The 27,637-nt window shown below is 38.1% G+C and overlaps 4 protein-coding genes across 5 annotated transcripts in view; 2 read left to right on the plus strand and 2 right to left on the minus strand.

Moving 5' to 3' along the window:
* LOC113670483 (WD repeat-containing protein 35-like) overlaps positions 1-199 on the minus strand; it is a 24,387-nt gene extending 24,188 nt beyond the window's left edge. For both annotated transcript variants that reach the window (XM_089209042.1, XM_089209030.1), the window contains exon 1: positions 42-199. In XM_089209042.1, coding sequence (XP_089065168.1) covers positions 42-65 — 24 coding nt within the window. In that variant the 5' untranslated portion in view covers positions 66-199. The remainder of the gene's footprint in view (positions 1-41) is intronic.
* On the plus strand, positions 164-4,665 carry LOC113670491 (uncharacterized). Its single transcript, XM_027186638.2, has 6 exons — positions 164-311; positions 1,092-1,187; positions 1,561-1,686; positions 2,112-2,166; positions 2,488-2,586; positions 3,438-4,665. The coding sequence occupies exons 1-6, from the start codon at positions 210-212 to the stop codon at positions 4,034-4,036; spliced, it is 1,077 nt and encodes a 358-aa protein (XP_027042439.2). The 5' UTR covers positions 164-209; the 3' UTR covers positions 4,037-4,665.
* Positions 4,666-5,238: 573 nt separating this feature from the next.
* LOC113670488 (RAD52 motif-containing protein 1) lies at positions 5,239-8,842 on the minus strand. Its single transcript, XM_089209163.1, has 6 exons — positions 8,672-8,842; positions 8,514-8,592; positions 8,268-8,395; positions 7,629-7,751; positions 6,723-6,873; positions 5,239-5,702 (listed from the first exon to the last, which is right to left on the minus strand). Exons 1-6 carry the CDS (start codon positions 8,816-8,818, stop codon positions 5,392-5,394), a joined length of 939 nt encoding a protein of 312 aa, XP_089065289.1. The 5' UTR covers positions 8,819-8,842; the 3' UTR covers positions 5,239-5,391.
* A 4,081-nt stretch (positions 8,843-12,923) lies between these two features.
* On the plus strand, positions 12,924-26,737 carry LOC113670490 (uncharacterized). Its single transcript, XM_089209051.1, is given in 14 exon segments — positions 12,924-13,072; positions 14,155-14,297; positions 15,048-15,228; positions 16,684-16,767; positions 16,855-17,132; positions 17,939-18,035; positions 18,359-18,758; positions 18,760-18,875; positions 19,502-19,926; positions 20,977-21,715; positions 22,694-22,805; positions 23,148-23,397; positions 23,823-24,632; positions 25,507-26,737. Coding segments are annotated over 12 exon segments (3,399 nt in total). The 5' UTR covers positions 12,924-13,072; positions 14,155-14,297; positions 15,048-15,176; the 3' UTR covers positions 25,543-26,737.
* Positions 26,738-27,637: the final 900 nt, after the last annotated feature.

The raw sequence follows: 27,637 nt of genomic DNA on the forward strand, positions 1-27,637 counted from the left end.
GAAAATAGATTAACGAATCAACAAGAGAGAAAGTGACAAACCTTTTTGCTCAGATATATGAACATGCTTACAGGTTATTGTTTCAAACAATTCAGAGATGGAAGTTTGGCTTCATTTGCCGGCAATATTGGAAAATTTATAACAACACCACCTGGCCGCCATTTTATTTTTGAGCAGGAAAATTCCCATGTGCCATTTCGAAGAGGGCAATGATATTGGAGAAGGTTGGAGAAGGTTCCTGCTTGTATTACATGAAGCGTCGACCATTGTTCAAGATGGCGGCAAAGATGGCAGTCGGAGCAGCTCCTTGGGTTAGTGCAGTTAGAGATGTACACATAGCTGATGCAGTTGATGAACCATACTTTAAGATTTTAAATGCTGCCAATACGATATAGATCGAAGGCGAAGGGGTTAAGTTGAAGCCTGCCACCCCATCCTGGGGTTCAAATGTGTCTCGTCCTCAGTGTAGATACAAACTTCTCGTCCTTCAGCGTTCTTTGATATTGTCATCATCTTGTGAAGTTTCTTATCAGTTAATCATACCATTTTTATAGTGATATATCCTAAGCCTCGTTCGATCAAGAAATGAATGTTTTTGGTTAACTTTAACTTTGCATGGTTCAGTCTGTTTTCATTTATCTCAAGCATAATATGATAGACTTTTATGGGTTTTATATTATAAATATGAAAAAAAATCAAATTCTATTATATAAATAAGGAAAGAAATCCCCTTCTGCCGAGAAAAAGGGTAGTGCTCTTAGACCTGCTGCCACTTTAGTTAGAAAAAAGAGTTCTTAAATTTGTAAGTGAGCTACAAGTAGATGGGAAGAAAAGGAATTGAGGGGACAGAAGGCCAACTTTCTTTCTTCTTTTTTTTTCTTTTTTTTTTTGCCCCTAAAGAAATCGAGAGAACCAGGAACAAACTTCTATATTTTTATTTGTGCTGCTGACCTCCCCAGTTTTTTAATTACCTGTTAAGGCTGGCCATGCAATTTATCTTCCTTTTCCAAATGTTTTTAAATTTTAGTTAAATACCTTTGTAACCAGTGTAATAACAGCATTTTTCTATGTTTTTTGACACAAATAAATAGAAGAGCAGACTTTTGGTTGCTGTCTCAGTACCTGCCCTTGGTGTTCCTTTCTTGCAAACTGTTAAAGCTGGCTCCATCAAGGTGCATCCCAGAGAGGTAATTAGCAACACTTTACCTTCACTTCTATATTACTACACTAAAAGATTTCACTATCCACCAGATAGAGATTAATCCAGTGGATAGCATTATCCAAGCTTCAAACCACAGGTGCCAGATGGGCAACATGGCTCATTAGCTGACATTAACCAAGTTAACCTCTAACCTTTAACTTCCAGATGCGATCAATATGAAATTTCTCCCTATAATATCATTAAATTATCCAGCAAACAGGTAGAAGTTGTTTACTTGATCTAACACAAAATTCTCATAACTAAATTTACAAGGAAATGGGTAGCAGGTAGAGAGGAGAATTAACAATCAGATCTTGAAAGTTAAAGGGTTAAATTAATTTTTGACCGATTGATTTTAGTTGGAGATTTATGATGAGCCAGTTGAGATATCACAAGTCAAGCCAGATGAGGACAAAGTCTCAGCATTTGAGGAGAAAGTTTCAATAGCCAGAAGATTTGTATGGGGCTGGATTTCCAAAGTGAAGGTTGGGAAATAACTTTTAATTTGCCAAAAATCTTACGTATAACAGTTGCTAGTTTGTTCTCACTATGCTGAAGTTACCATCAAGAACAGGTAGTATTGTCAACTGGTCGGTGCAGTGTTCTCCCTTATCGTTAGCTGAGGACAGGTAAAAGAAACTTTCAGAGCAGTTGAGCAATCCTGTTATCCTGTTACCAGTTAATTTTTCAAGAATTCCAAGTGACTGTAGAAAGTAATAAGAGGTATACTGTACTAAAGGCAGTTGTTCTGGAGCATAATTGCATACTGGGGCTTTAGTTGTTTGTAGTTTAGCTTTAAAGCCAAAAGAAAATCATTTTTGATTTGTAGCAATGATTTTTATTTTTATTTTTTGTGGTAAAAAATAAATCCTAAACAATTATTAAAGATAATGTTGCTTTCTTCTAACAGAATAGTGTAGAGGAAACAAGAAGAACCTTTTCTTCAGTCGAGGAAAGATCATTAGGTACATGTACATATTATAAATCATGGCTCTTAGATTAGACAACTGTTTCAGAGAGGATAACTATTTTGGTCTCAATTTTTAATGCCCTTGCAGTTCTCATAAACCATTTAGCCTCAAAGATTTACAGGTTCTGATATTTGAAGATTTTGTCTTTTGCCCCTGAACTTTATCACTCTGTTCCCAGTGAAAAAATATCCTGCACAGCAAAAGAAAAGAAAGTTCCTTGTCCTGTATCTCTGACACATTTTTTGTTGCATCTGTGAAAACAGTGTACGCCTTAGTACTGTGTTTGAACGGAGTCATTTTTTTTCAATAATACAGAATTTGTTCAGCTCCTGCATACTGACAGACAGTTTCAAATGAAAGTTGGTGGAATAACAGCATCTGTGTTTGCTGGTGCACTGCTAGCAGGAAGAGGCCGTAAGTACATTGAATTCTTTTGCAATTTACCTCTTACCTCCCAAGATTTTCTTTCTGAATCTCTCTTCCAGACATCATACATTTTATGTACATTACTAAGTAGAAAGGAGAATTTGGTCCTATATCAGTGTAACAACCTTCAGCCAAAACAATTGACACATTTTCCATTCTCATTAACTTGATGCTGATAAAAATTAGAAGGATTAAGGCCCAGATTCATTCAATTCAATCCATTGGCTTGGCAAATCTGTTGATCCTTCTATTTCAGAATGGTTCATTTTTGGGTTCAGTGTTTGATTGGCTCATTTTCTAGTGATAATTTGAATCCATGGTGATTAACACAAATTAATGTACTTCAAATTGACAGCAAACATCGTAAACTTGCACTTGCCTTCCCTTGAGAATTTCCTTATACTGCATGGGAGCAACTACAAGTAAATGTGCCAACCTCACTGGTTAGAAACAGATGATCCACATCAAAGAAAAATTTTTTTAAAAACCTATCAGTTTTGATGTACTCCTGTTGTAACGGTGAATTGTGAAGAAGTACAACACTCATGCCAGTCTGCAAAGAATAGCAGAGCTACTTTGTATAACTTGATCAGATCATCTGCTTGCAGAACCATTTTTACCCTTATGATGACAACATTTAGGCAATTCACCTCACATGTGCATGTGCCACTCTCCACCAGGAAGCAAATATGTGGTTTCAGAGAAATTTCCGCTTCACTTGCTAGCCTTATATGTCCCTCTGTGTACTCTGTACATGTCATTTGTAATTTCTTTCATTTTTTTTTTCATTTTTTTTTTTTGGATTTTATTGACTGCCATTGATTATTATTTCATTCCAGGTCGGCCAATAAAGAGAATTTTCTTCTCATCAGTTTTGGGAACAACTGCAGCAGCCATATGTTATCCAAAAGAGGCAGTTCTGATAACACAAACAAATTACCACAGACTAAAAAGCTTTGTAATAGAGCAGTGGGAGAAGCATAATAAACGACAAGCTGAAAGAGCTGTAAAGGAGGAGCTTAAAACTTCTGTTGATGAAACAAAAACCTTGGAAGGTCAGAAAACCTCCACAGCAGAAGTTAAAGCAGAGACTGCTTCAGTGGATGAAGTCAAAGGAGAAGGTGCTTCAAACCAGGAAATTATTGAGAAGCAAGAAACACAAGAGACAAATGCAGAACCACCAGTTGGGTCCACTGAAAACACATCCAAGGGATCATTCTGGAGTAAGATCCCATTTGTCGACAAGTTTACGGGGGCAAAACTAAGTGAGGCTGATGAAGTGAAGTCAGTCAAAGTGGTAGAGTCTGTTGATAAGACTGGAAGTGGCAAAGATCAAGTGATAGTTCAAGAGAAGACATCAAGGGATGTGCCCAAGCCAGAAGGAGACACAGGGCAATCTAACCCTGAAGATAAAGACATGTACTCTACTCGCTCATAAATAGTGACATCTCATCAGCCACTAACTACAGAGTGATATTATTAACAAAATATTTTTGCTGAAGGCAAATTTAAAGAAGAACAACACTATGTCCAGCTACTTTATTAACCATTGAGTATGCAGTCTCCATACTGATGTTTATGGCACTGTTAAGGAGAATTTGTGTAATAATCAAGAGCTTCTTTTTCTTCTCTTCTTTCATTTCCTTTTTTCTTGTGACCTTAAGGTGATATTTAAGCAAGAAGTTCGATGCTAGTCTTTCTTAGGAATCAAAGGATGGTCAAATATTGGTGTTTAACAAAAATCTAAGTTTACAAATAGTTCCTTAAAAGTAGATCTACTTACATTTTGTATTACACCTGTAAAAAGTCTGATAATTAATTTTTCCAAAGAGTATTTGGCAGAACTTGAGAGCAGTTTGCTGCCTGTGCTTTATTTTGCTTAGCTAAATTTTACTTTATTAGGAAAAGAAAGACTACTAATTTCCACCTCAACTAAGATTTATGTACACTTGCCCCTTTTTTTTTTACTTTTTACTTTTAATTAACACTTTTATGCTTGACCCCTTTGTTCCTTAGATAAGCAATGAGAAATGAGATAAGGAAGGAATAAAGAATTTTTAATAGGCACTGTGTTGCATTAAATTGGAATTTTCCATGTCAAATAATTTGATGTTCTGTACAAGTACTACAGGGTGTTCTGATTCCTCTAAATCGTTTTAAATAGAAGAGAAACCTCTCTCCTGAAGTGCTTCCACTTTAGTTGAAGCTTAAAAGTTGAAAATAAAGTAGCAATAGACACAGGTTTTCTTTGTAACCCTACTACTTATGAAAGCAAGGGAGGTGGAGGGGGGCACTTATTTAAGAAAGTGAGAGAGGAGGAGGGGAGGCACTTATTTGGGAAAGTGAGGGAGGAGAGGGGTGGCTCTTATTTAAGAAAGTGAAAGAGGAGGAGGGTGCTTATTTGAAATTATGGCAGGGGGGTGCTTATTCAGGGAAAGGTGCTTATCAGAGCATGGGCATTTAATCAAGGAAATACAGTAACTATCAAAAGTAAAATTAGTAACACTAATATAACATCCAACTCAACACTTTCCTATTAACCCTTTCACTTCCAAGATGTCACCAGTAATTCTCCTCACTGTCTGCTATACAATTCTTATGATATTAGTTTGGAGAGTTTAGTATTGCATCACCTAATTATTCCCTAATTGTTTTATTATTATTGTTATTATTATTATTACTGTTACTTGTCTGCTTGCAATAGTATTGATCTTGTAAGGAAATATTCTGTATTGGTCACTCATTAGGGTAAAATGTGAAGGGTTCATGGCATTGACTGAAAAGTATAAAGTTTCAGCTGGAAACGTCAATAACATGAGTATCAAGTAGAGTGTTACTTGTGTCCTGAAATTCAATCTCTGAGTTTTTCTCATCCTCTGAATCACTGAACAGCATTTCTTCCAAATAATTTATTTGAACTATTCCCTCCTCTCCTGATTCGTCAAGACTGCACTCTGGGATATCTTGCATATTTATCTCGACTCCTACTTTACCATTGTCCAAACTTATAATAATAACTCTTTTGAATGCATTTTCATAAGCATGTCTGTGAGCAAGTTTCTTTGCATATCCTAGCAATTCCATCTTTTTAGTGGGGTCTCTTTCTGCAAATAAGGAGATAATATTGTCAAATTACAGAGCTGATTTTTCTGACATTCTTGTAGCTTTTTTTCATGTGAGCCAAAGTTTAAATTGGAAAATATTACTTTCATACATAATCCTCCTTAAGCCAAGTTGCTCACTTAGCAGTAGTTTATCCCTGTTTCCTAAGCAGTGAAGCACTAGGAGTGTTACTATTCCTCCCCACCCCCTCCCCATCGCCTGAATATGATGCCAGTACATCACAAGGTTCTCCGCAAGCATTTCACTTCATTTCATTTCAAGCATTTCAGGCTTCCCTGACATTCATCTGTAACCATATTATAGACTCCTGGGTATAGAGAGGCTCTATGAGAGAAAGGTGTAAATTTTTCCCAAGAACACAACATGAATGAACAGGCCAGGTCTCTCTAATACAAGAAAAAAAACAAGGTTCCATAAACTTACAGCATGGAGAAGAGGAAACAAAGTTATTAAGATATTTATTGTATCTCTGAGTTCATATAGAGGGGGAAAGATTTCAATTCAAACAAAATTTTGAATTTAGAGTACCATAAAGTGAAAAATGGCTCACTAAATGACCAATCATGGGGTGCACATACTAACTGAGAGATATAATAAGATGTCTTCTATTGACCTGACCAATTTCAGGGTAATTTAGTGTTATCAACTGACTTAAAAACATAAATTGGCCCCCATGAAGAAGTTAAAGGCAGAGGTTTCAAGCATTAGCCCTTTGTGACTGAGTTGAAAATGTAAATTGGCCCTTGTAAAGAGTTAAAAGGCTAAGGTTACAAGTAATAGCCCTCTGTCAGATGCTCTGACAAAGGGCTAATGCTCGAAACATAAGCCTTTAAACTCTTTACAGAGGCCAATTTATGTTTTCAACTCAGTTGATAGCACTATGATTACCCTGTTATACTCTTCCACCAATGCAACACCACAGTTTCTTTAGAAACTCACCACCTTTTATTCATTTAACCAGTTTCACTTAGCTATCTTCTATTAAGCCCTTCAATTCTAACCTTGTTCCAGTATGTTTTTATCTCCACCATATCCAGTGCCTTCACAGAAGAATTCACAATCTTTTATCTCCAGCCTTACTACACATCTATAAACAGCATTCTTTTTTTCCTGGCTCTCTTCTGTTTCCGACTTATTCTCAAGTTTATCCAACTAAAAGAACAGAACATCTGTTCAGCACTTGTTTGTGACAAAGCAGGATTTGTAGCACAGGGATATGGAACAACTAGCTCTCTGGCAAGGTTTGTCAATGCTCTCTTTATTTTCCTCTTCAAGATGTACTCTCTTTGTAGATTCTTGCACTTACAATTGATGTATCATTTCTAACAAACCCCCCAGTGTTTGCCAGATTACCTGGCTTGTAGTGTGAACAGTTTCTTTCTCCCAAATAGGTTTATCACCTTTATTATTCAGAAGTAACCACCTAAAGGGGGGGGGGGGGTGGGGTTGGAGGGGAGAATTCTTGGGAGGGTGAGGGTTTTGCCGACAAGCTATTCAAAGCATGACCCTCCCTCAAACGAATTCATGTTATTTTCCACACTTATTTTTGCCAAAACTCAGCTCAAGTGAGATATTTTGATTATTTCTACTTCCTGAAAAATCAATTTTAATTAGCAGTGAAAGGAAAAATACTATTATACCCTTGTGTGCTCTCATAAATCTTATGTGGCACTGATCACTTTTCTCTTATGCAATAGACTCCACTGAGAGAGAGGGATTTCTGACTCAGGGTATGCAATACTGTCCTTAAGCTAAATGTTTGTTGCAGGACTGATGCAAACCAGTTGAAAGCTCTTAGTTATTAAGAACAAAGTTTAAAAAACTCACCCAAATAGCGAAAAAAAAATACAGCCAACTGTCTAGTTGCAATGATAAGTTTAGATTGTGGGGATGCAAAAGACCTTTACCTGCATGATTTGAGTTGACCAGCCATTGAATCCTAAATAATAGTTAGCTAGCACTGTACACTTTGCCATGTATAATGGCTTTTGAACAACTTCTGTGAACTTTCTGCGTTGTGCAAATTGAACCTGTGGGTCCCACCACATACATAAATTTAATAATAATGACAATAATAATAATAATAATAATAATAATAATAATAATAATAATACTGGTAATAATAAAGTAAGTAGGACAAATCATAATTATTATCATTATTATTCCAGTATTAGTATAAGTATCATTATCATGATTGTGATTGTTTAATACAATATATCTACTGGCTCCTGAAATTTTCCTTTGTTTTGATTAGTGATCATGAGTGCTCTGATTTGGCTTTTGAACTCTCAAACTATGTGCACGCTAACGTAATAATCATGCGTTAACAATAATCATAATAATAATATTTAGTATTGTATATGTTGGGCCATTTAAACATTTGAAGCGAGGACAACATCAAATTTACACTAGCAACTGTGTGAACCTTTAAGGCTATGTCCGACACTAGGTCTGTTTATCAGCTACATGGACCGGTATTTCTAAAATGATCTGCCGCAGAAATCACTACCAAACAGTTATCATAAACACATGAAGAACCTTTGTACCTTCAAAAACTGTCCTCCTAGAATCCGCTTTCCATGTGTGCTTTCCTTCGCCCTTCTTGCTGCCCTTGCGGAATAAAACTTGACAAATGCATATGAAGAAGCACAGTTTGAATTGATCTCCTCTGAAGCTAGAATGATTAAGATTTCTTATAAACATTGAACTATTAAAATGTGATAAAGACAAAGTTTAACAAAACTCCCAGTTCGTGTTATAGATCGGAGGAATGAACTGTCTCTGTAAAATACCTTCTGAATTATCTGATGAGTCCATCACTTGTACTTCGTAGATCAAGCCGAACTTGGAGAATATCTCTAACAGTTTCACCTAGAAACAAATTCAGCCATAAATTGCAATCAAATGTAACCTAAATAGGACTACAGATCATCGTTGAATTAAACCTCACTTGCACCATTTCTTTCTCAAGCCGCCTTGATATGTTGGTGATATAAAGATTGACTTCGTTTTTGTAAGGGCGGAAAAACTCAATGAGCTCAACTTTTGGCGAGTTCGAGAATTCTGATCCCTCCATGTTATGTTTAGATTCAGCCATGTTGTTTTTCAAAGTTCCCGCCGACGGTCTGAGCGCGAGGTCAGCGGTATACGTCTTCCTGTGGAATATGACCTCCTATGACCTCTGTGATACTGGCGTAGTGCTCTAGCAACTGAACTAACAAGCTAATAGATCCTTCCACGGTTTTAGCGGCCATATTGGTTGGGGAAGGTGAAAGTGAAATGTGATCATCGCAGTAAATTTTCCAATTTAAGCAATTGGCAAGAAGAAGCCTGAAAAAAAATCAGGGCTTCAACGGGATTCGAACCCGTGACCTCCGCGATACCGGTGCGATGCTCTACCAACTGAGCTATGAAGCCACACATTGGGAGCGAGGTCACTTTATTGAGTTCATATCTTCCCGTGCAGTGAAATGATGTGAAGTTTTTTTATATGAAATAATTCATATTTGTACTGCGGTTGTAGATGAAAGTGAAATGTGATCATCGCAGTAAATTTTCCAATTTAAGCAATTGGCAAGAAGAAGCCTGAAAAAAATCAGGGCTTCAACGGGATTCGAACCCGTGACCTCCGCGATACCGGTGCGATGCTCTACCAACTGAGCTATGAAGCCACACATTGGGAGCGAGGTCACTTTATTGAGTTCATATCTTCCCGTGCAGTGAAATGATGTGAAGTTTTTTTATATGAAATAATTCATATTTGTACTGCGGTTGTAGATGAAAGTGAAATGTGATCATCGCAGTAAATTTATTGAAAATTTACTGCGATGATCACATTTCACTTTCATCTACAACCGCAGTACAAATATGAATTATTTCATATAAAAAAACTTCACATCATTTCACTGCACGGGAAGATATGAACTCAATAAAGTGACCTCGCTCCCAATGTGTGGCTTCATAGCTCAGTTGGTAGAGCATCGCACCGGTATCGCGGAGGTCACGGGTTCGAATCCCGTTGAAGCCCTGATTTTTTTCAGGCTTCTTCTTGCCAATTGCTTAAATTGGAAAATTTACTGCGATGATCACATTTCACTTTCATCTACAACCGCAGTACAAATATGAATTATTTCATATAAAAAAACTTCACATCATTTCACTGCACGGGAAGATATGAACTCAATAAAGTGACCTCGCTCCCAATGTGTGGCTTCATAGCTCAGTTGGTAGAGCATCGCACCGGTATCGCGGAGGTCACGGGTTCGAATCCCGTTGAAGCCCTGATTTTTTTCAGGCTTCTTCTTGCCAATTGCTTAAATTGGAAAATTTACTGCGATGATCACATTTCACTTTCATCTACAACCGCAGTACAAATATGAATTATTTCATATAAAAAAACCTCACATCATTTCACTGCACGGGAAGATATGAACTCAATAAAGTGACCTCGCTCCCAATGTGTGGCTTCATAGCTCAGTTGGTAGAGCATCGCACCGGTATCGCGGAGGTCACGGGTTCGAATCCCGTTGAAGCCCTGATTTTTTTCAGGCTTCTTCTTGCCAATTGCTTAAATTGGAAAATTTACTGCGATGATCACATTTCACTTTCATCTACAACCGCAGTACAAATATGAATTATTTCATATAAAAAAACTTCACATATTGGTTGGGGGTCAAACAAAACCTCGTTGCTAGGCAACGAGTCCTAGAATCTCTTATGATAATAAGACGCGCATCGCTACCCTCGTTAAATTTTCGCTTTGTTCAGGAACAAGAATCAATATCCATCGCTAAAAAAGATAAGACATTGATAAAGGTGAGTGACCTTTTTTCTCTAGGCGAAAAACCTTTTATTCTCTGCGTTTTATGGGAACACTGGGATCGTTTTCTTAGAACGTGACCTCGCGGCTGACATAATGCTAGAAGGTCACAGTACTGCTTTTTCTAAAGACTTTTTGCAACTTAATTGGGCAGAGGAAAAATTGAAATAAATATGTTTACGTGCCCTTAAAACTTTTTCGTCCAGACAGGCTAACATACTATTGAAAAACAATTAACTCGGCAAAGAGAAACCCTTGGCTAAATGGGTTTTGGAGATAAGTGTTGTGTCGGCGGCTGTAACAACGACAGAAGATATCCGAAAAAATGGGTCATCCACTCGCATGTAGAGAAGTTATCGTTCCACAAGCCCAAGCAATCGTTGATTGAAGCATGGTCTCGACAGGTTCAGAAGGGAAGAAAAGATTTCTCAATAGGAAAGTCAAGAGAGAGTGTCGAATCCACTGACAAAGAAGGAATAAGCTTTACAAAGCTTGTACTTCCCTACATAATCCGAGTCAAATTCTTTCTTTGACAAAATAAAAGAGAACACTTTCCCAAGGTCTAAAGCTGGCCATGTTGTCATATCGTTTCTCCATTCATCCTCTGCAATATGCCTGGGGTCTCTAGGAAGACTCTTAATTCGTTGTTGGTACTCGACTGTGAGTCTCGACCTCAACTCCTCGTCGGATACCACAACCCGAACATTACGTTCACAAGCAGAAAAGGCTCTGGCGACAAGCTCTCTTTTTTTACCAGTTACACTTAACCCCCTTAAACTTAGGTAATCTTTTAGTTCACCCAAGCTTTTCTGGAGGAAATTTTCGTAAAGATCTTCTGGATTTACACTAGAGGGCTCTTTCGGAACACGCGTAGCCATGGTTCGAAATAAAAACAACTATTGAGCTTGAAAACACCTAAAGTACAAAAACCAAAACCAAAATTTTAAGTACGTTGTAATGCTACCACCGTAAAGCCTAAAATTTAAAGCTACACAATATCGATGGCTAAAAAATATATTCTAATTTCTCAACCGAAAGAGGTGCTTTTTAAAATGCGATTTTCGCATCATAGCGGCCGCGAAGTCAACTTCGAACAACATATCAATCTGCCCATAAAACGCAGAGATAAAACGGTATTTCGCCAAGAAATTCGGCACTTACTTTCAGTAACGCCTTATCTTTGTTCCCGCTAGATTTGGAGATGAAAATAAGCAATTTTCCTTCAATAAAGTTAAGATATAGAGCGAAGGTACCGAAGCACGTCTAATAATTACAAAAGAATCTATCGCTCGTTGCCTAGCAACGAGGTTTTGTTTGACCCCCAAACAATATGGCCGCTATAAACCGTGGAAGGATCTATTGGGAGCTGGTCACTATGCTGACTCGATGTTGGCTCGTAATAAACCTGTGAAGTAATGAATCAATGTCTGTGAATCAATGACAATCATATATGTGAACTGCGGATTGAGAAATGATTACTAGAGCGATCTTCGCAGTAACGAACACTACTTAATGCTATTTCATAGTGATTCATAAGATGTTATTGGCCATTTACTTTTGTTGTTGTTCAAATGGCAGCTAGTCTGATTTTGTTAATGTATTATTAGTTTTTTTTAATTCCGTGTCAGTATACAGCTCTACACATCCTTATCAACTGTCCTCTCGGGTGCATTTGAACGCACAAATTTCCTACCTTCAGTGGTCCTCGGTATCACCTCTAAAACGTCTCTAGTCTCTCTACAGGCGACCAAGATCAAGACATCACGCCTGAAAGGCAAGAATGCTTTTCTTCAAAAGAGAATTAAGTTTATCGAGTAGATACATAGGGACCAGTGGTCTATAGTCTAACTCTATTTCCTGCGGAGCTCGTTTTTTTTTTAGTAACCTTTAGTGAATGCAATTACGTTATCCGTCTCTTGAAATCCCATCCGCGCTTAGCTCTTTTATATGTACCAAACTGTCTAAATTATTATGTTTTCATTTTGGAATGAATGTTCATATTTTGATTCGCGCCTGAAAACTCGGATGAAAGCGAAAGTATGTGAAACAGTTCGCATCAACGTTTCCAAGAGCTCCCGTCTATAAGTAGTCGTAAGATGTAAGAAACGAATACCTTTTCAGAACACTCCATTTATGTGGGTAGGACCTCAATCTCTTGTGAAACCGTGTTGTGTGACTTAGGTAGTTAAAAACAAAGGTCCTCTGAAAGGACAAATGCGTAATTTGACGAAGTCGAAGTCGAGGTCCACAAAAACGCGAAAAAAATTGTGATTATAAAACGTCGTGTTATTATCGTCCTAATTAGTTGATGTTCGTGACGCTGCCTCGAGGCGATTCAACTTTGCATCACAGCAGACATTTGAACTCTGTAGTAAGTCTTATCAGGTCACCCATCCGTGTCGATTTAAAACCAATTTGAGTCACTTGCGTCATTTTGGAAGCTCTGTGAGGTACATCTTAGTTGATGAGAGAAGTCTTCATCATCCAGGCTGCTGTGCAAGACAACGCCGGTGAGGCGACCTCCTTTGGTTGGTAAGAGATGTTCTTGTTCTGAGTAATACCGGTTCTAAGCGATGTTTCAAAGATAAACCTGTGCGGAACCATATTCGTAAACAAGCTTCAATGTGTATTTACATATGGTTGCTACCCTCAATATCTTTGAATTGGAGAACAAGCTGTCTTCAAGATAGTGAAAGATACAAGTAATCGTCTTTCTTGTTGATATAATAGTTTTAATTCCAGTTGTTTCCCCTAAGGTAATGCTCTTGATAATATCAGTACAAAACAGGAAGAGTCATTGAACCATAATAACTTTACTCAGAAGAGAAAGCAGTGCTGCAAAATAGTTAAATTGGGATTATTTTATTTGATGAAACGCCATTTTTTTATTTGTGACGGGTGCTGATTAAAACCCTTTGTATAACCTATTCTAAAATGTAATCAGTGCTAAACGAGTTCCCACTTCCTTCAGTTTTGCAATAATCAGCCACGGTCCGTTTCAGATCGATATATTTTTTTTTTATCCAGCCCAACAGATTCGAAGGAAAATAGAGCTTCGGAGATCAATACTAGTTTTGTGATATTTGATAGAATAGGTAGCATTGTCTTTAACAGCCAATCTGTCGATGTGATTTGCAGTTGACTACTATAAGGGCCAATATCATGATCCGCATAACACTTATTATTAATTGATACTATATTTTTTTCAAGATTATTGCGATGAATGTTAAATTTATAAACAAATCACCTTCTCGAATTGTTTACCCGGGACTACTGATCCGAAAGACGATCGTGTAAAATTCGGTCAAGGTAATTATTTCATTTTAGATATTCAAAAAAACACTTCAACAAACTGTTCACAAGCTGAAAGTCAAGCACACTCAAATCTTTGTCTCGCAGGTGTTGTACCTTTGAGCGTTTCTTTGATCGGGCTTTATTATATCTCGTGCAGATATTCAGTTCTGTCTATGTAAATTTAGTCTTCATAGCTTCGGTCGTAAAACTTTGCAATGTTGTATCATTCAATTTTGCCGTCTTGGCGGGCGGAAGTAACATTGAGGCGATTCAACTTTGCATCACAGCAGACACTTGAACTCTGTATTAAATCGTATCAGGTCACCCATCCGTGTCGATTGACAACCCGTTTGAGTCACTTGCGTCATTTTGGAAGCTCTGTGAGGTAGGTCTCAGTTGATGAGAAAAGTCCTGATCATCCAGGCTGCTATGCAAGACAACGCTAATGAAGCAACCTCCTTAGGTTGGTAAGAGATGTTCTTGTTTTGAGTAATGCCGGTTCTAAGTGATGTTTCAAAGATAAACTTGTGCGGAACCGTATTCGTAAACAAGCTTCAATGGGTATTTACATACGGTTGCTACCCTAATTATCTTTGAATTGGAGAACAAGCCGTCTTCAAGATAGTGAAAGATATAACTTATCGTCTTTCTTGTTGATATGATAGTTTTTACTCCAGTTGTTCCCCCTAAGATAATGCTCTGGTAATATCAGTAAAGACTCGGAAGAGAAAGCAGTGCTGAAAGTAGTTAAATTGGCAAAGTAGTTAAATTGGGATTATTTTGGTTGATTAAAGACCGTTTTCTTATTTGTGACGGGTGCTGATTAAAACCCTTCGTATAACCTATTCTAAAATATAATCAGTGCTAAACGATAACAAATATCAGCCGTTTAATAAACTCCTAAAGTAATTATATTCACTCCACTGTGCGCATCTTAAAGATTCATATGCTAATTAATGTTCCCACTTCCTTCAGTTTTGCAATAATCAGCCACGGTCCGTTTCAGTATCGATATATTTTTTTTTATCCAGTCCAACAGATTCGAAGGAAAATAGAACTTCGGAGATCTATACTAGTTTTGTGATGTTTGATAGAATAGGTAGCATTGTCTTTAACAGCCAATCTGTCGATGTGATTTGCAGTTGACTACTATAAGGGCCAATATCATGATCCGCATAACACTTATTATTAATTGATGCTATATTTTTTGCAGGATTGTTGCGATGAATGCGATTATTGGGCCCATCTTGACTAAATAGTCGGTGCGGTGATGTTTGTTTCCTTTTTCTTGTTCAGCTGACAAAACTTACTTGATCGTCTGGAATTCAAACGATACTTCGCAATGTTGAGACCCAGTTCTGTTGTGTTAAACTCGTTCAAAGTAGTTCTTCTGGGTAAGTGCTTTAAATATGATGGAAAAGGTGTGTAGGTTTTAGCAAGGTGGTGCGTATAATTTAAAGCAAAAGAGAATTTCCTCTCTAGCTCTTGTCTACAGAAAAGAGATGAAACAGAGAAAGCAAACGCACCGAGCATGAGCAATGCATAGGTATAATATGAATCTGATGTAGATCCAAATGTACCATATATAGCGGAGGGAACCAGCACTTCATCTAAATATGAAAACTTGTACATGATAAAATTAATGACATATCGTTAAAGCTTCATTAAGCAATAGATCTTGTTAACATGACATCTTCACTGCGATTTATCTGTGAACCTCGAAAATCGAGGTCGTTAAGTATTCATATATTCAAGCTATTGTTCTTGCTCATTAATCATTCATAACTATTACTTGCCGAAGATGCGGCTCGTTTCCGAAGAGCGCAAAACCTTTGATGTAGGTGAGTTATATTTCTTTAGTTTAAATGGAAGGAGCTGAAACCTCTGGGACCACAGAGGAAGTGACCGCTTGACCGAGGTTGTGCAAATATGATAGCATGTCATCTTAAGGATGAAGCTCTGACCAACAGATGTTAAATAGTGAAAACGCCGCTCGCTAGCGCTGGTATCTTTTGACACAAACTCAATGCAAGATAATCACGTGCATTGTTTACAACGCGCGCGTAAATCAGCCGCTATTTCTTGTCGGAAATATCGAAACTCGGCTTTCAGTGGACGTAAGAAGTAGTTCGACATCTCATTTTAAACCTCTCGAAACTCTCTGTTTTTTTAAATACAAATCAATGTTTACATTATCAGGCGAAAAGCTTAAATTATAAAAATCTTCATCTTGCTTTCACAAGTTCGCTCAAGTACTTATACGAACAAAGGTAGACAAAAGGATACGAATTCACTGTGGAATTGAACTGTCCAGCTTGAGGTTCCTTAATTAGGCTATTGTCCTTCCCTTTTCAAATCGGTTGAATGTCCTTCCCGCAAACATCGCATCTTTCTTCAAGTCAAAAGAAACGAATGAAGCCGAACCTTCTTCGGCTTGACTTTCGTGGTCACCGAACAGATTACCCCAAGGAATTAACCGAGCCCTCAGTGTAAAAATACCAGCGGTTTAGCCCATGGCTCAATGACACAGATAAATCGCACTGAAGATGTAATGAGAATTTACCTCCTCAGTACCCTACATTCTAATTGCATCTCACTGCCTTTGGCGAAAAATACCGGAAAATTTGAAACACAAACCATCATTTGTTACTTTCTTCACCATCCGGATCATTCTAATATGTTTGTGACATTTTCGTGCATTGTGAATTGTGTCTTTACATATTTGTATACAGTTATGGGCATTTATTGTTTAACTATACGTGTGCGTGAATTTTCATGCTTCGCAACCTAAGAGTACACCGTCCTTGTTTAACCCTCCAAGCACCTTTTGTGATTATCTCATGAAATAGGTGGTAACAGTGTAGGGAAATCGTGGCTGCTTCACAGATGTGTTCATGGCTTGATCAATCAACGTATCCCTTCTACAATTGGAGGTAAGAGATGCTTCTTCAATCAGAAACACTTAATTGATTAAGTACGTGTTTTTGACCATTTTTTTATATCAACTTCTGTACTTTCAGTCTCCTTTTCTGTTAAGAAAGTAAATCTTGAAGATGGTACACAAGTGAAACTTGATATTTGGGATACCGCTGGTGCAGCGAGATTTGACAGTTTGAGCTCAAAGCAGTGCGATGGAGCTCATGCTATCATTGTTGTGTATGACATAACAGAGGAACCTTCTTTTGAAGGAGCAAAGAACTGGGTTAGAAAGGTCCAGGAAATGGCCATCCCAAACATTTTTCTGGCACTTGTAGGGAACAAAGCAGACCTTGAAGCTAACAGGAAGGTGAAACTTGAGGTAGTTTGTTTAAAATTTTTCACCTCATCAAATTGTTTTCTTTGTCTTTTAAGGCCGCACAGTGTTAAATGCCCTCTAGAAATCCTAACTAAATAAAGGAAACTATCGATCTCTTCTCCGTCACAGATTAGGTCTTTGTTTATCCTTTAAACGTTTAGTTTACCGTGTTACAAAAATTGCACAGTGTGAAACAGGTTTCTTGCCTTCACAAATATTTGGACGGATGAGGAAAATTCAACAAAATTCTCTCTAGAATGTCTCTTCCTAGGGAACTTACGCTAGTTGCACGAAAGGTCGGGATCTATCACGCCTGTTGAAAAAGACTTTCACAGTAAACTTGACTTCAACACACGTTGTAATCTGCGTTCCTGGCACGTCCAGGTACCAAATTTCTGACCAAAATACTGACCAAATCAATTGACCAAGTATTACGCTTGTTGAAACCAAGTACCACACTTTTTTTTACCAAAAATTACGCTTGTTTTCACCAAAGAAAGCTTTAAAACACATTTCTATTTAAGCTTAAACTACAAAGGACTAAGTAATGTTTTGAGTTATCTTAAGGTTTAGGTCAAGCTTTTGTATTGTCTACTGCATTTCAACACAAATGATCGGCCAGAAAGGAATTTCGCCTTTTTAGAAGATCAATCACTGTCAAAACAACGCCGGTTGATAACATCTTAAGAAAAGACTAGAACGGTTACAATTTAACTCTAATTAGAGATATGTTCAACAAGAACTGAAAGCTTGACCGGGATAAGGGGGAGCTGCTTGTGAAGGTTTTAATTTGCAATTTGTTCACTCAGGATGCTCAGAGCTATGCAGAATCCAATGGAATAGATCTCTTTACTGAATTGTCAGCCAAGAGTGGCGGCAACATGGAAGAATTGTTATTGGCAATCGGTAAGTAACCCACGTTTATCAAGCGTTAGACAAAGAGAAAATTAAACTCGTGTCCAAAGAAGAGCTACGTTCGTGTTAGCAAAACAAAATGGCACTAGAGAAGTTCTGCAGTAACACAACAAAACCAAAAGCAGCTATTTAAAGCAACCTTCTTTTAAAAAGGTAAACGCGATGCTGTTCATGGTAAAAATTAGTGCACAAGTAATGCTACTACACAAGTGCATCTGTCTTACTGTCTCAGCCATGAAACGTTGCATAGTAAACTAGTGGTATTCCACTATAGCGTTATTGGCTACTCAATGGTTTATGGTTAATTTTCGTAGGGTATAACTTAAAGCTGGCGCGTATATCGGTGACAGATTTGAAGAAGGCAATAGATAAAAATAGCAAGGCCTTAGATCTTGGACGAAAAAAGCTGGTGAGAGTTCCTGACTCCGTTGCAGAATTACGGGAAGTACAGACACTGAACCTTTCAGAAAATAATCTCCCACAACTACCAAGATATTTGAAAAATCTGGAGAATGTGACAATGTTGATCTTGAGTCAAAATAAGCTGAAACGGCTGCCAGATGGTATTATTGAAATGACCAAACTGATTTGTCTTAACGTGAGCGACAACCAACTTTCCTGTCTACCGAAAGATATCAAACGTCTGCAAAAACTTAAGGTGCTGGAATTGAAGAATAACAAATTAATTACAAAGACTTGATGTAGATATCAGCTGCCTGAAACGACTTGAGAAGCTGTCTGTGAATGGTAACCCCTTAGACTTTGGAGCTGTCAGAAGTCTGATGGACTTAAAGGAGAAATATCAAGGAAGGATTCATTTGGATATTGCAGGTGGCCGTAAAAATATAAATTTCTTTTATGGACATCTCGGTTAAGAGTAAATTGATTGTCATGCAATGAGGGATAGCGTGTAAGGGTGACGTCAATGATGAAAAAAAATTTTGTTCCATGGACACTGATAAGAGTGGGGAAAAGACGTCCACTATCCTAAAACAAGCGATTCGTGCAATAAATGGCTTTTTTCCTCGTTTGCTTTGATCTTCATTCATATTTCCTTCGCTTTTAATGATCATATCAACAGCAGTTAGGTTTATCTTATTCTCCTCAAAACATTTAACGAGTATATTATATTATGTTGCGATCTTTAAAAGAAGCAAAGAGATAGTAACCTTTTTGTTACGCGGGACAAATTCATAGCTAATTTAAAAATGGTTACGAACAGCGACAGTTTCTCTTCCTACTCCTCCTAAGACGCTGGTTTATCAATTGCTGAATTCTTCATGAAAGTTGAAAAAGGAGCGTAAATTTTAAGAATCGTAGTCGACTTTCTTTTCGTTTTCTTTTCTTAATATTTCTTGAATCAGTACACTCCTGGCGACGCTGGACCATTACTAACACGGAGGGAAACATAACATATGATTGCTGTTTAAGTAATTGCTTCATTTTTTATCTTGTAGTTCCGGCCGAAATACTGGCCCAAGGACCCGTTGCAAAACAGCTTTATGAAGACGCTCTAAAGGATGGGTCTGTAAGTGTTTGCCGAGCTCGAATATTGATCATTGGTCAGGATCGTGCTGGCAAAACAAGTTTGAAGAAGTCACTCCTGGGTCAACCGTTTGACCCTGACGAACAGAGTACCGATGGAATTGAGGTCGATCCATCTAAGTGTACCATTAAAGTTGACCAAATTAAGAACTGGAATCCCACGGGTAAAAAAGAATCATGTTTGGGTGAATGTTCTGAAGAGATATCAAGAATGTTGGCTGAAAAAAGGTATCAGTGGATTCTTAAAATAGAAGAAACTGAATCAGAAGGAGCACCTTATGAAGAGCCCAAACAAGAACAACCCGTGGAGGACTCCAACATCAAGGATAAAAACAAGGTTTGTTGTAGTGCAAGTTTTGAATTCACACACTCCATATGATCTCGTGTGAATTTTTTGAAGTTTATGACCATATTTTTCCGTACCATTCGATGCATTTTTGCAAGGAAGAAAGATGCTGTTCACCAAACCTTTTTTTTTTTTTTTTTCATTAAGATGTGAATTAGTATAAAAGGAATAATTTACCTGTAAATCGAAAAAAATACTAAACGATTGTGCTACGAGTGCGCATTGGATATCAGATGGTAAATAGCCACTGAAGTGCATAGCGCCGAGTTGGCCATAACCAATCTCGTATCTGTTGTGGTCCAATTTTATCCTTGGTTCAAATTTTCTTTTCTTTTGTTTGTGGGTATTGTAATGTATGATAATGAGTTTGAAACAAAGGAAAACAAAATTTGAACCAAGGATAAAATTAAACCACAACATATCTAACAAGCGTTAATGGAATAATAGTCTTATTAATTTTCATTAAATACTGAATGTTTGGATATATGGAGTCTTTTTTCAGCTCCGAACAGTTGGCGTAATTCATTTCCATATAGGGTGACTCGGAATATGAGCTGACAACTGGTGTTAAATGAACCAATCAAAACAATATAAATGCACCATTCAGAGTTGAAAATTTAAAAATATATTTACACAATACTGTTAAAAATACTATTTTGTGTAGGTTTATATCAGAGCTACTGTTGAAAGACGTACTGGAATTGCGTCCTAACGTCGGGAAAATTTTTCTCGATTTCTATCGCAAAAAAACACTAGGAGTACTTCTACTTCCTTCTTATAATCTCTGCACGTGCAGCACTTTCTTCGGAATGAAAGAAGTAAACATTACTGCGGCCAGTACACTTCTTAATGTTAAACATGCATAGCTCCGCTTTTCAGACAAAAACGGTCTACTCATTGTTCTTATGAATTTTACTCTAATTCTTAGACTTAACAACAGCAGCTACCCGGAAAAGAAGAGTGTTCCCTAATTAGAGAGTAACTATTTCCGTAAGTTAACGTAGGTAAGACCTAAAAGCCTATCTAAAACCCCTCTATTAGATTCCTTGTACTGAAGACAGTCCTAAGAGTCCGAACGTTTATTCGTCAACAAGTGAAAAGCAAGAGAAAAGAGGCGATTGCGCAAGTATGGAGTTTGAGTCCGAATTGATACCAGATACAATGGTGGAACATGCTGATAGATTATTGAAGGAAATGATTGACGGTGAGGATAAAAAAAGCCCCCAAGATGACAAAGAATCGATTATAACTATCGATTTGTGGGACTTCGCGGGACAACACTTGTATTATGCCGCTCACTCAGTATTTTTTACTGCAAGAGCCGTGTATATCCTTGTGCATAACCTCAGCAAAGAACTGAATGCCCTAGCTCAGCCTTGTGTGAGACAAGGTTGTCACAACATCATCTTGGAAAACCCTGGCAGAGTAACAAATCTAGAGGATCTGCTTTCATGGCTTGCAACCATTCACAGTATCAAACCGAAAGGCGAGGGAACGCCAGTTGACAACTCAGACACACTGATTTCCTACCGTCGACCCCCAGTATTCATTGTCGGCACACATGCTGACCAACCAATAGAAAATACCGAGACTGTGAAGGAAAAGATTCAACAGGCTGTATCTGGTAAGGATTACGGAAAACATGTGATCCCACCTTTGCTCAACATTGATAACACACAAAGTCACCAGTCATTGATTGGTAGAACACAGCAAAACAAACCAGTGCAAGGCATCTTGAAGAGGTTGTTCAGTAAGCAGTCACAGGGGAGTCATCAGAGAGGTAAAGTGAAAAAGATGTCAATGAAAACAAGTTATATTTTTGACAAGCTGTAAATATATCATAATCTGAACGATCAGTTGTCTTTAAAGCTGTCCACGTTGACTCAGTTCTGGGCAGGAATTAAACCAAGTTGATTTCAAGTCACCTGTCACTAGATGTTATTCCGTTTTTTGAAATAAAACAAAAAGCGTGGAAACTACCACAATCAGCCGGTTAAATTCGTTATTTGTGGAATGATCTGGCTCTGAAGATAACTACTTCAATGAATGACGAAAAAAGTTCAATATCAAACCATTTTGTTATTTAGTATTTCTGTCATAGAGTTTGAGCACAAGAGAGAGCTTCTTTCTTTCCTTTCAATACGTAGATCTGACTGGAGAATTGGCCCTTGGACATACAAATAATAGCGGGGTGACCTTAGGGCAGTAATTTAGGATACTAATTAGACACATAAAAAAAATTACTCAGTTCTGATTACCTAAGATAAATACAGTTTGCGGGTAATTCAATGCAGAAGGGGGTTAATTCAGTGCAAAGAAATAACAAACCAGACTGAACAATTCCTTTAACCGTTCAGCTGGACTTTGAACTTTTTTGTGCCTTAAAGTTGCGAAAATATCATTGTATATTGTTGTTTTGATCGCACGCGGTTGTTTTGACCGAGCGCAGAATGTCACTTGCAGAGTTTGAATAAATTATTTTTGCACTTAATGCGCACGCTTTGCTTCTGTTATCTCGCGTTTTTTATGTATATTAATAATACGCAATCAAATGAGTTTTCTCGTGCAATTTGGAATAAATAAACACTTGTAAATTTTTTTCAAAGACCACAAATTGCACGAGCCCGAAGGGATCGTGCAATTTTGTTAAGCTTTGAAAAAATTTACTGGTGCTTACTAGTTCCAAATTGCACTCGAAATCATGTAATTACCTATACTAAGTAACGTTTTTATTATTTGTCTCATTCATGATTTTAAGGAAAAAGTGGAGAAAAAGACAAAGCTATTGGTGATGAGATTCATACTCTCCGTGCCAAAATCATGGAAGTTCTGCGAAAGGAGCCATACATGGGAGAGAGGATACCAATTAGGTCTAGAGCGTTTTGCCTACAGGAGCGACGAAATAAAATTTGATTGCAGAGTTATGAAAATTACAATAAGATTTCCTACAATTGCCGTTTCAAATTTTGCTCTTCAGAATCTCTCAAATTTGCAATGAAACACTTTGGTGGGACTTTGACTGCAGGAGTTAAAAGTACAACGTAGATGTGCCCTCAGCAAATAAGAGGACAGAAAGCAGTCTATTCTTATGCAAGCTTGTTTTGCATCAATGACAATTGCACCTAAGAAGTATTGTTAGCTTGCGTGCGGTAATCACTGCATAAATTGATAAACCTCTAGCCTTTGAGATTATTGTCTTGCTTTTTCTGCAGGTGGTTCAACTTTGAAAAACTTGTGGAGACTTTCGTGGCTAACAATGTTTATTTTATGGACGTGGAGCAGCTTCAAACAGTTGTCAAGAAGGCGAACATAATAGAAGGGGATGAACATTTTAAAACCATGCTTAATTTTTATCACGACTTGGGGATGATTGTTAAGCACCGCAACACGGTCATTCTAAAAGCTCAGTGGCTAATTGATCTGTTCAGGAAGCTGATAACCATTCCCCCATTTGACAAAATGGTAGGAAATCTGTCATTCACGTTAAAATGTGTTTTTTGTCCTATAGGTAATATAAGAAATCAAATAAGTTCAGTTATTGAATTTAGGATAGATAGTAGCCGTGTTTCAAGGTGTTCACAAAATCAACAAATTTAAGTGGGCAACGGTTTTGAAGCACTGAATTGCTTGATATTGCGATGCAAAAGCAGTACCAGCCAAACTGGATTTATCAGGGAAAATTCCAAAAATTTTCCTTCAAAAAAATTGATTTCATCAATGCCTTTTTAGATTTACATTCATTTGTGTTCAAACATCTATTTTTTTTATTTGAGATGAAATCTTCCCAAGATAGCTAGTGTTGTCGAATTTGTTCTTCCAGCTGGTGTATTTTTTACTATTTTTGGCAAGAAGAACTCACCTCGCGAGCTCATTGTATTCCTAATTAGGATCCTGTGGAATCAAAGCACTGGCTAGAACTCGAGAGAAATGGTGTCCTCAGCATGGAGCTTGTTGATCACGTGTTTTCAAAATTTCTTCGTCAAGGCGTTATCAAAGAAGACATCTTGGACATGATGGAGCTGTTTGGTTTGATTGCAAAGTTCTCGTCACCATCTCTGCCTGACGTGAAGTATTTTGTACCATGTCAACTAAGATCCTCACCGGAAGAGCTTCGTAAAATGGAGCCTTCATCCACTGATCCTTGTCCTCTGTATCTTCACTTCCTCAATGGTTTCGTTCCGCATGGTCTTTTCCCGCGCCTTGTCTCAAGGACGACGGCTTGGGCAGCCGGAAATGGATCATCACACCTGCAAAAACTCTACCAGAATGGAGCTTGGTTTGTTTTAGAGGGAAACAGCATACACGATATGATCCTGATTTGCCAGAAAAGATTCATTAAAATTTTACTGAGAGAAATAAAGGAAGTCAAAGCAGTTCCAGTCTCTCTCTCACCTTCAACATCTGCAGACGTTGCAAGAAGCGTGAAATTGTTCTTGGAGAGTAGCTTAGAACACTTTTCGCAAGAATTCCCATACCTGAGCAAACTGAGGTATGAATTCTCTGTTGAATGTCCGTACTGTTTGCAAAGGGTTCAAGAATGTGCAATCCACAGAAAATCCTCGTGCGCACATGAAGACTGTTTACACCTTCTCGAAATTAAACAAGGAAAACGTTTAGTCTGTATGGAAAGCGTTGGACGTAGTGAAGTCTTAACAGTTCAAGGACAGAATTTGTGGTTTTCATCGGGAGGAACCGAGGTACTATTAAAATATCATAATTTGTTTCATGATAAAGTTCGGATACAACGCGCGCTGTCATTGGTTGAAAGTGCGTGCTCTATGAGAGTATAAAGCGTTGAGCTGAGCTAAGGCTGTCACACCATCTGCCAAATTGTACTGTGTCCGGCTTTCTCCGGGACTTTTCCCCATTTTTTATCTTTAATTGAAAGTGAAATTTCGGAACAGGCAAGTCGGCAAATAGCAACAGAATAACCAAACAAAGTTTTGTAAACATGGTAACCATACACTCCATCAAAGAAAGAATGCTATTAGCATTTATTTTTCACTTCGTTAATAATCATTTGTGACCTTGCTGGGCAAAAGAACCTTGAAGGTTCTTCTGTTAAATGGGTAGAAACTACTGGATTGCTAACGGACATTATAATGTTTTTTCTTATCGTTCCAATTGCTGGTTTTCAAGTTCATCGGTAAACTAAAGTGTTCTAATACTCGTGCAAGGTGATCTAAAGGACCGCCCAAGTTCTCAAATTTTGATGGATAACTCACCAAGCGCCAAAACGCTAGCCTAACCACGCACCGGAAGTGATCAACGGAGGAGTGACTGATTAAAATGGCATTAACGAGCAAACCATCTGTAACATTTAATTGTGTCTTTTAAGCTGAGAACGTATAAATACCACTTCGTTTTTACCCCATGATATGATGTCATACGACGTCATACAATGAGGTTTAGGTATGGAGGAAAAACTCACTCACTCACCTGATTCTGATTTGTCAGAGAATTAATGTAATCGATCAGCTTGTGAATGCAGATTTATTTCGCACCTTTTCAGTATGTGAATCTTAGTATGTATGTGCTAAGGAATAATATGTATTTCTATTTTTTTCGAAGGATTCATGCAAAACTGATGCGTCTGAAACATCATGAGATGCAACAGCTCGAATTTACCCGGCTAAATGTGCGTCAGCATTGAGAGTTACTCTTTTGGCTAGCGAGTGGGGATCGTCTATGGGGGGCTTGTCCACCATCAATCGACAGCTTGCCATACTACTGGCCAAACGCAGGGAAATAGAGGTCACCTTCCTAGTCCCAAAATTTAACTGCTCTGAAGAAGACAAAAGGACCGCTTGGAATCACAATGTTCTCATTAAAGAAGCAGAGAAACTTCCTGGTTTCGATCCCCTTGACTGGTTAAGCTTCCCACCTAAAGACCTCATCATTGATGTGGTCCTGGGTCATGGCGCTAAGTTAGGAAAGCAAGCCCAAGTCATCAGGGAGTCTCACAGGTGCCAATGGGTGCAAGTAGTGCACACTGCACCCGAAGAGCTCGGAATGTTCAAGACCCATCCTAGAGCCGTTGCTAAAGGAGAACAGAAGAATACAACTGAAGTAGATTTGTGTAAATTGGCAAACATAGTTGTAGCGGTAGGACCCAAGTTGACTGAGGCCTACTCTGCCTATCTACGCTCAAGCGAGAAGCAGCAAGACATCTTTACGTTGACCCCTGGCACATTCAAGGAGTTTTCCACTTTAAAACATGCTCCAGTTGACTCTGAAAAGTTTAGGGTGTTGACCTTTGGTCGTGGTGACCCTGAGGACTTCGGTCTTAAGGGGTATGATATCGCTGCTAAAGCAATAGCTGAACTGGATGACAACTCCTACCATCTGATCTTTGTGGGTGCACCTGATGGAAAACAGGAGGCAGTCAAAGAACGTTTGCTGCAGAGTGGTATTTCTAATCGTCAGCTGACAGTGAGAAAGTTTTTGCAATGCCGAGAGAGGTTGAGAGAGTGTTTTTGTGAAGTTGATCTTTGTATCATGCCATCACGGACCGAAGGGTTCGGCTTAACCGCGTTGGAAGCCTTGTCAGCTGGTCTTCCCATTCTTGTTAGTGGAAACTCGGGGTTCGGAGATGCACTGCGCATTGTGCCGTCCGGAAAATCTTTTGTGGTTGATTCTGAGGACCCCAAGGTGTGGGCTGAGGCAATTACTGTTGTCCGTAAGAAGGAGAGACCAGAGCGTCTACAAGAGACTCAGCGACTGCAGACATCTTATGAAGAGCAGTTCAGCTGGGAGAAACAGTGTAACCTTCTTGTTTATAAGATGTGGAACAAAGTTCATGGTGCGGGTATGTTAATAATATTCATTAATTCCTTCCTAGACTGATTTTTTTTTTGGCATGTAACTTTCCACTATCATTGATATAAATACATCTTCCACCACGAATTATGTTTCTAAAACATAGGCTTTTCATTCATTTTTGTGTATATTGTTTATGTTTTCCAAAAAGGAAACAACTTAAAAATTGACAGGATAAAAAAGGAAAGAAAAACAGAAAGACTCCAAAAACGATAGCATCAAACTCAAGTTTCATTATCTTTCGTAAGACGAGTGTATTCCAAAATGTTAATGCACCCGATGCACAAATGTTATACTGCGCGATAAGCTCATGAAAAAAGTTATATACTCCGGTTATTCAAAATGCAAGTATTGCTTACTTCGCATCATAATTATCTGTTATGACAAAAAAAGAAAGCAAGAAAAAACATTGCGCAGCAGAAAGTTTAGTGGAAATTCTAACCAATAACCGGCTATCTTCTGAAGACTGATAGTTTATTTTGTTACTTTTCTAATTATTGAATCAGAAGGAAGAATTTGCTTAGTAAATAAGGTTATTGACCTGTCATGCGAAGAACCTGATTGGGAACTCCTTGTCGTATTTTTCAAGTTTTTACCTTCCAGCTGAAAGAAGAGCCTTATTCCCGTCGGCAAAGTTTTGGATCAATTTATGTCCTCATTAATTATTTTTCCGTGCATGACCCTAGTAATAGGGAAAGATCTCGTTCATTTGAGGCTAGCATGCCACATGGATACGAAATCAGAGATCTCGACTGGATTAATCTCCTTCGCAACCTTAATTTGGGTAGTTATTGCTTCACTGACAGAAAACTCGTTGCCGAGCCACATCATATTAAAGTTTCACTTAGCTTGCGATGCCGATGCCGAAAGAGATCCCAGTGGG

Source organism: Pocillopora damicornis, chromosome 1, assembly GCF_964200805.1.
Source record: "Pocillopora damicornis chromosome 1, jaPocDami1.2, whole genome shotgun sequence".
Lineage (NCBI taxonomy): Eukaryota > Metazoa > Cnidaria > Anthozoa > Scleractinia > Pocilloporidae > Pocillopora > Pocillopora damicornis.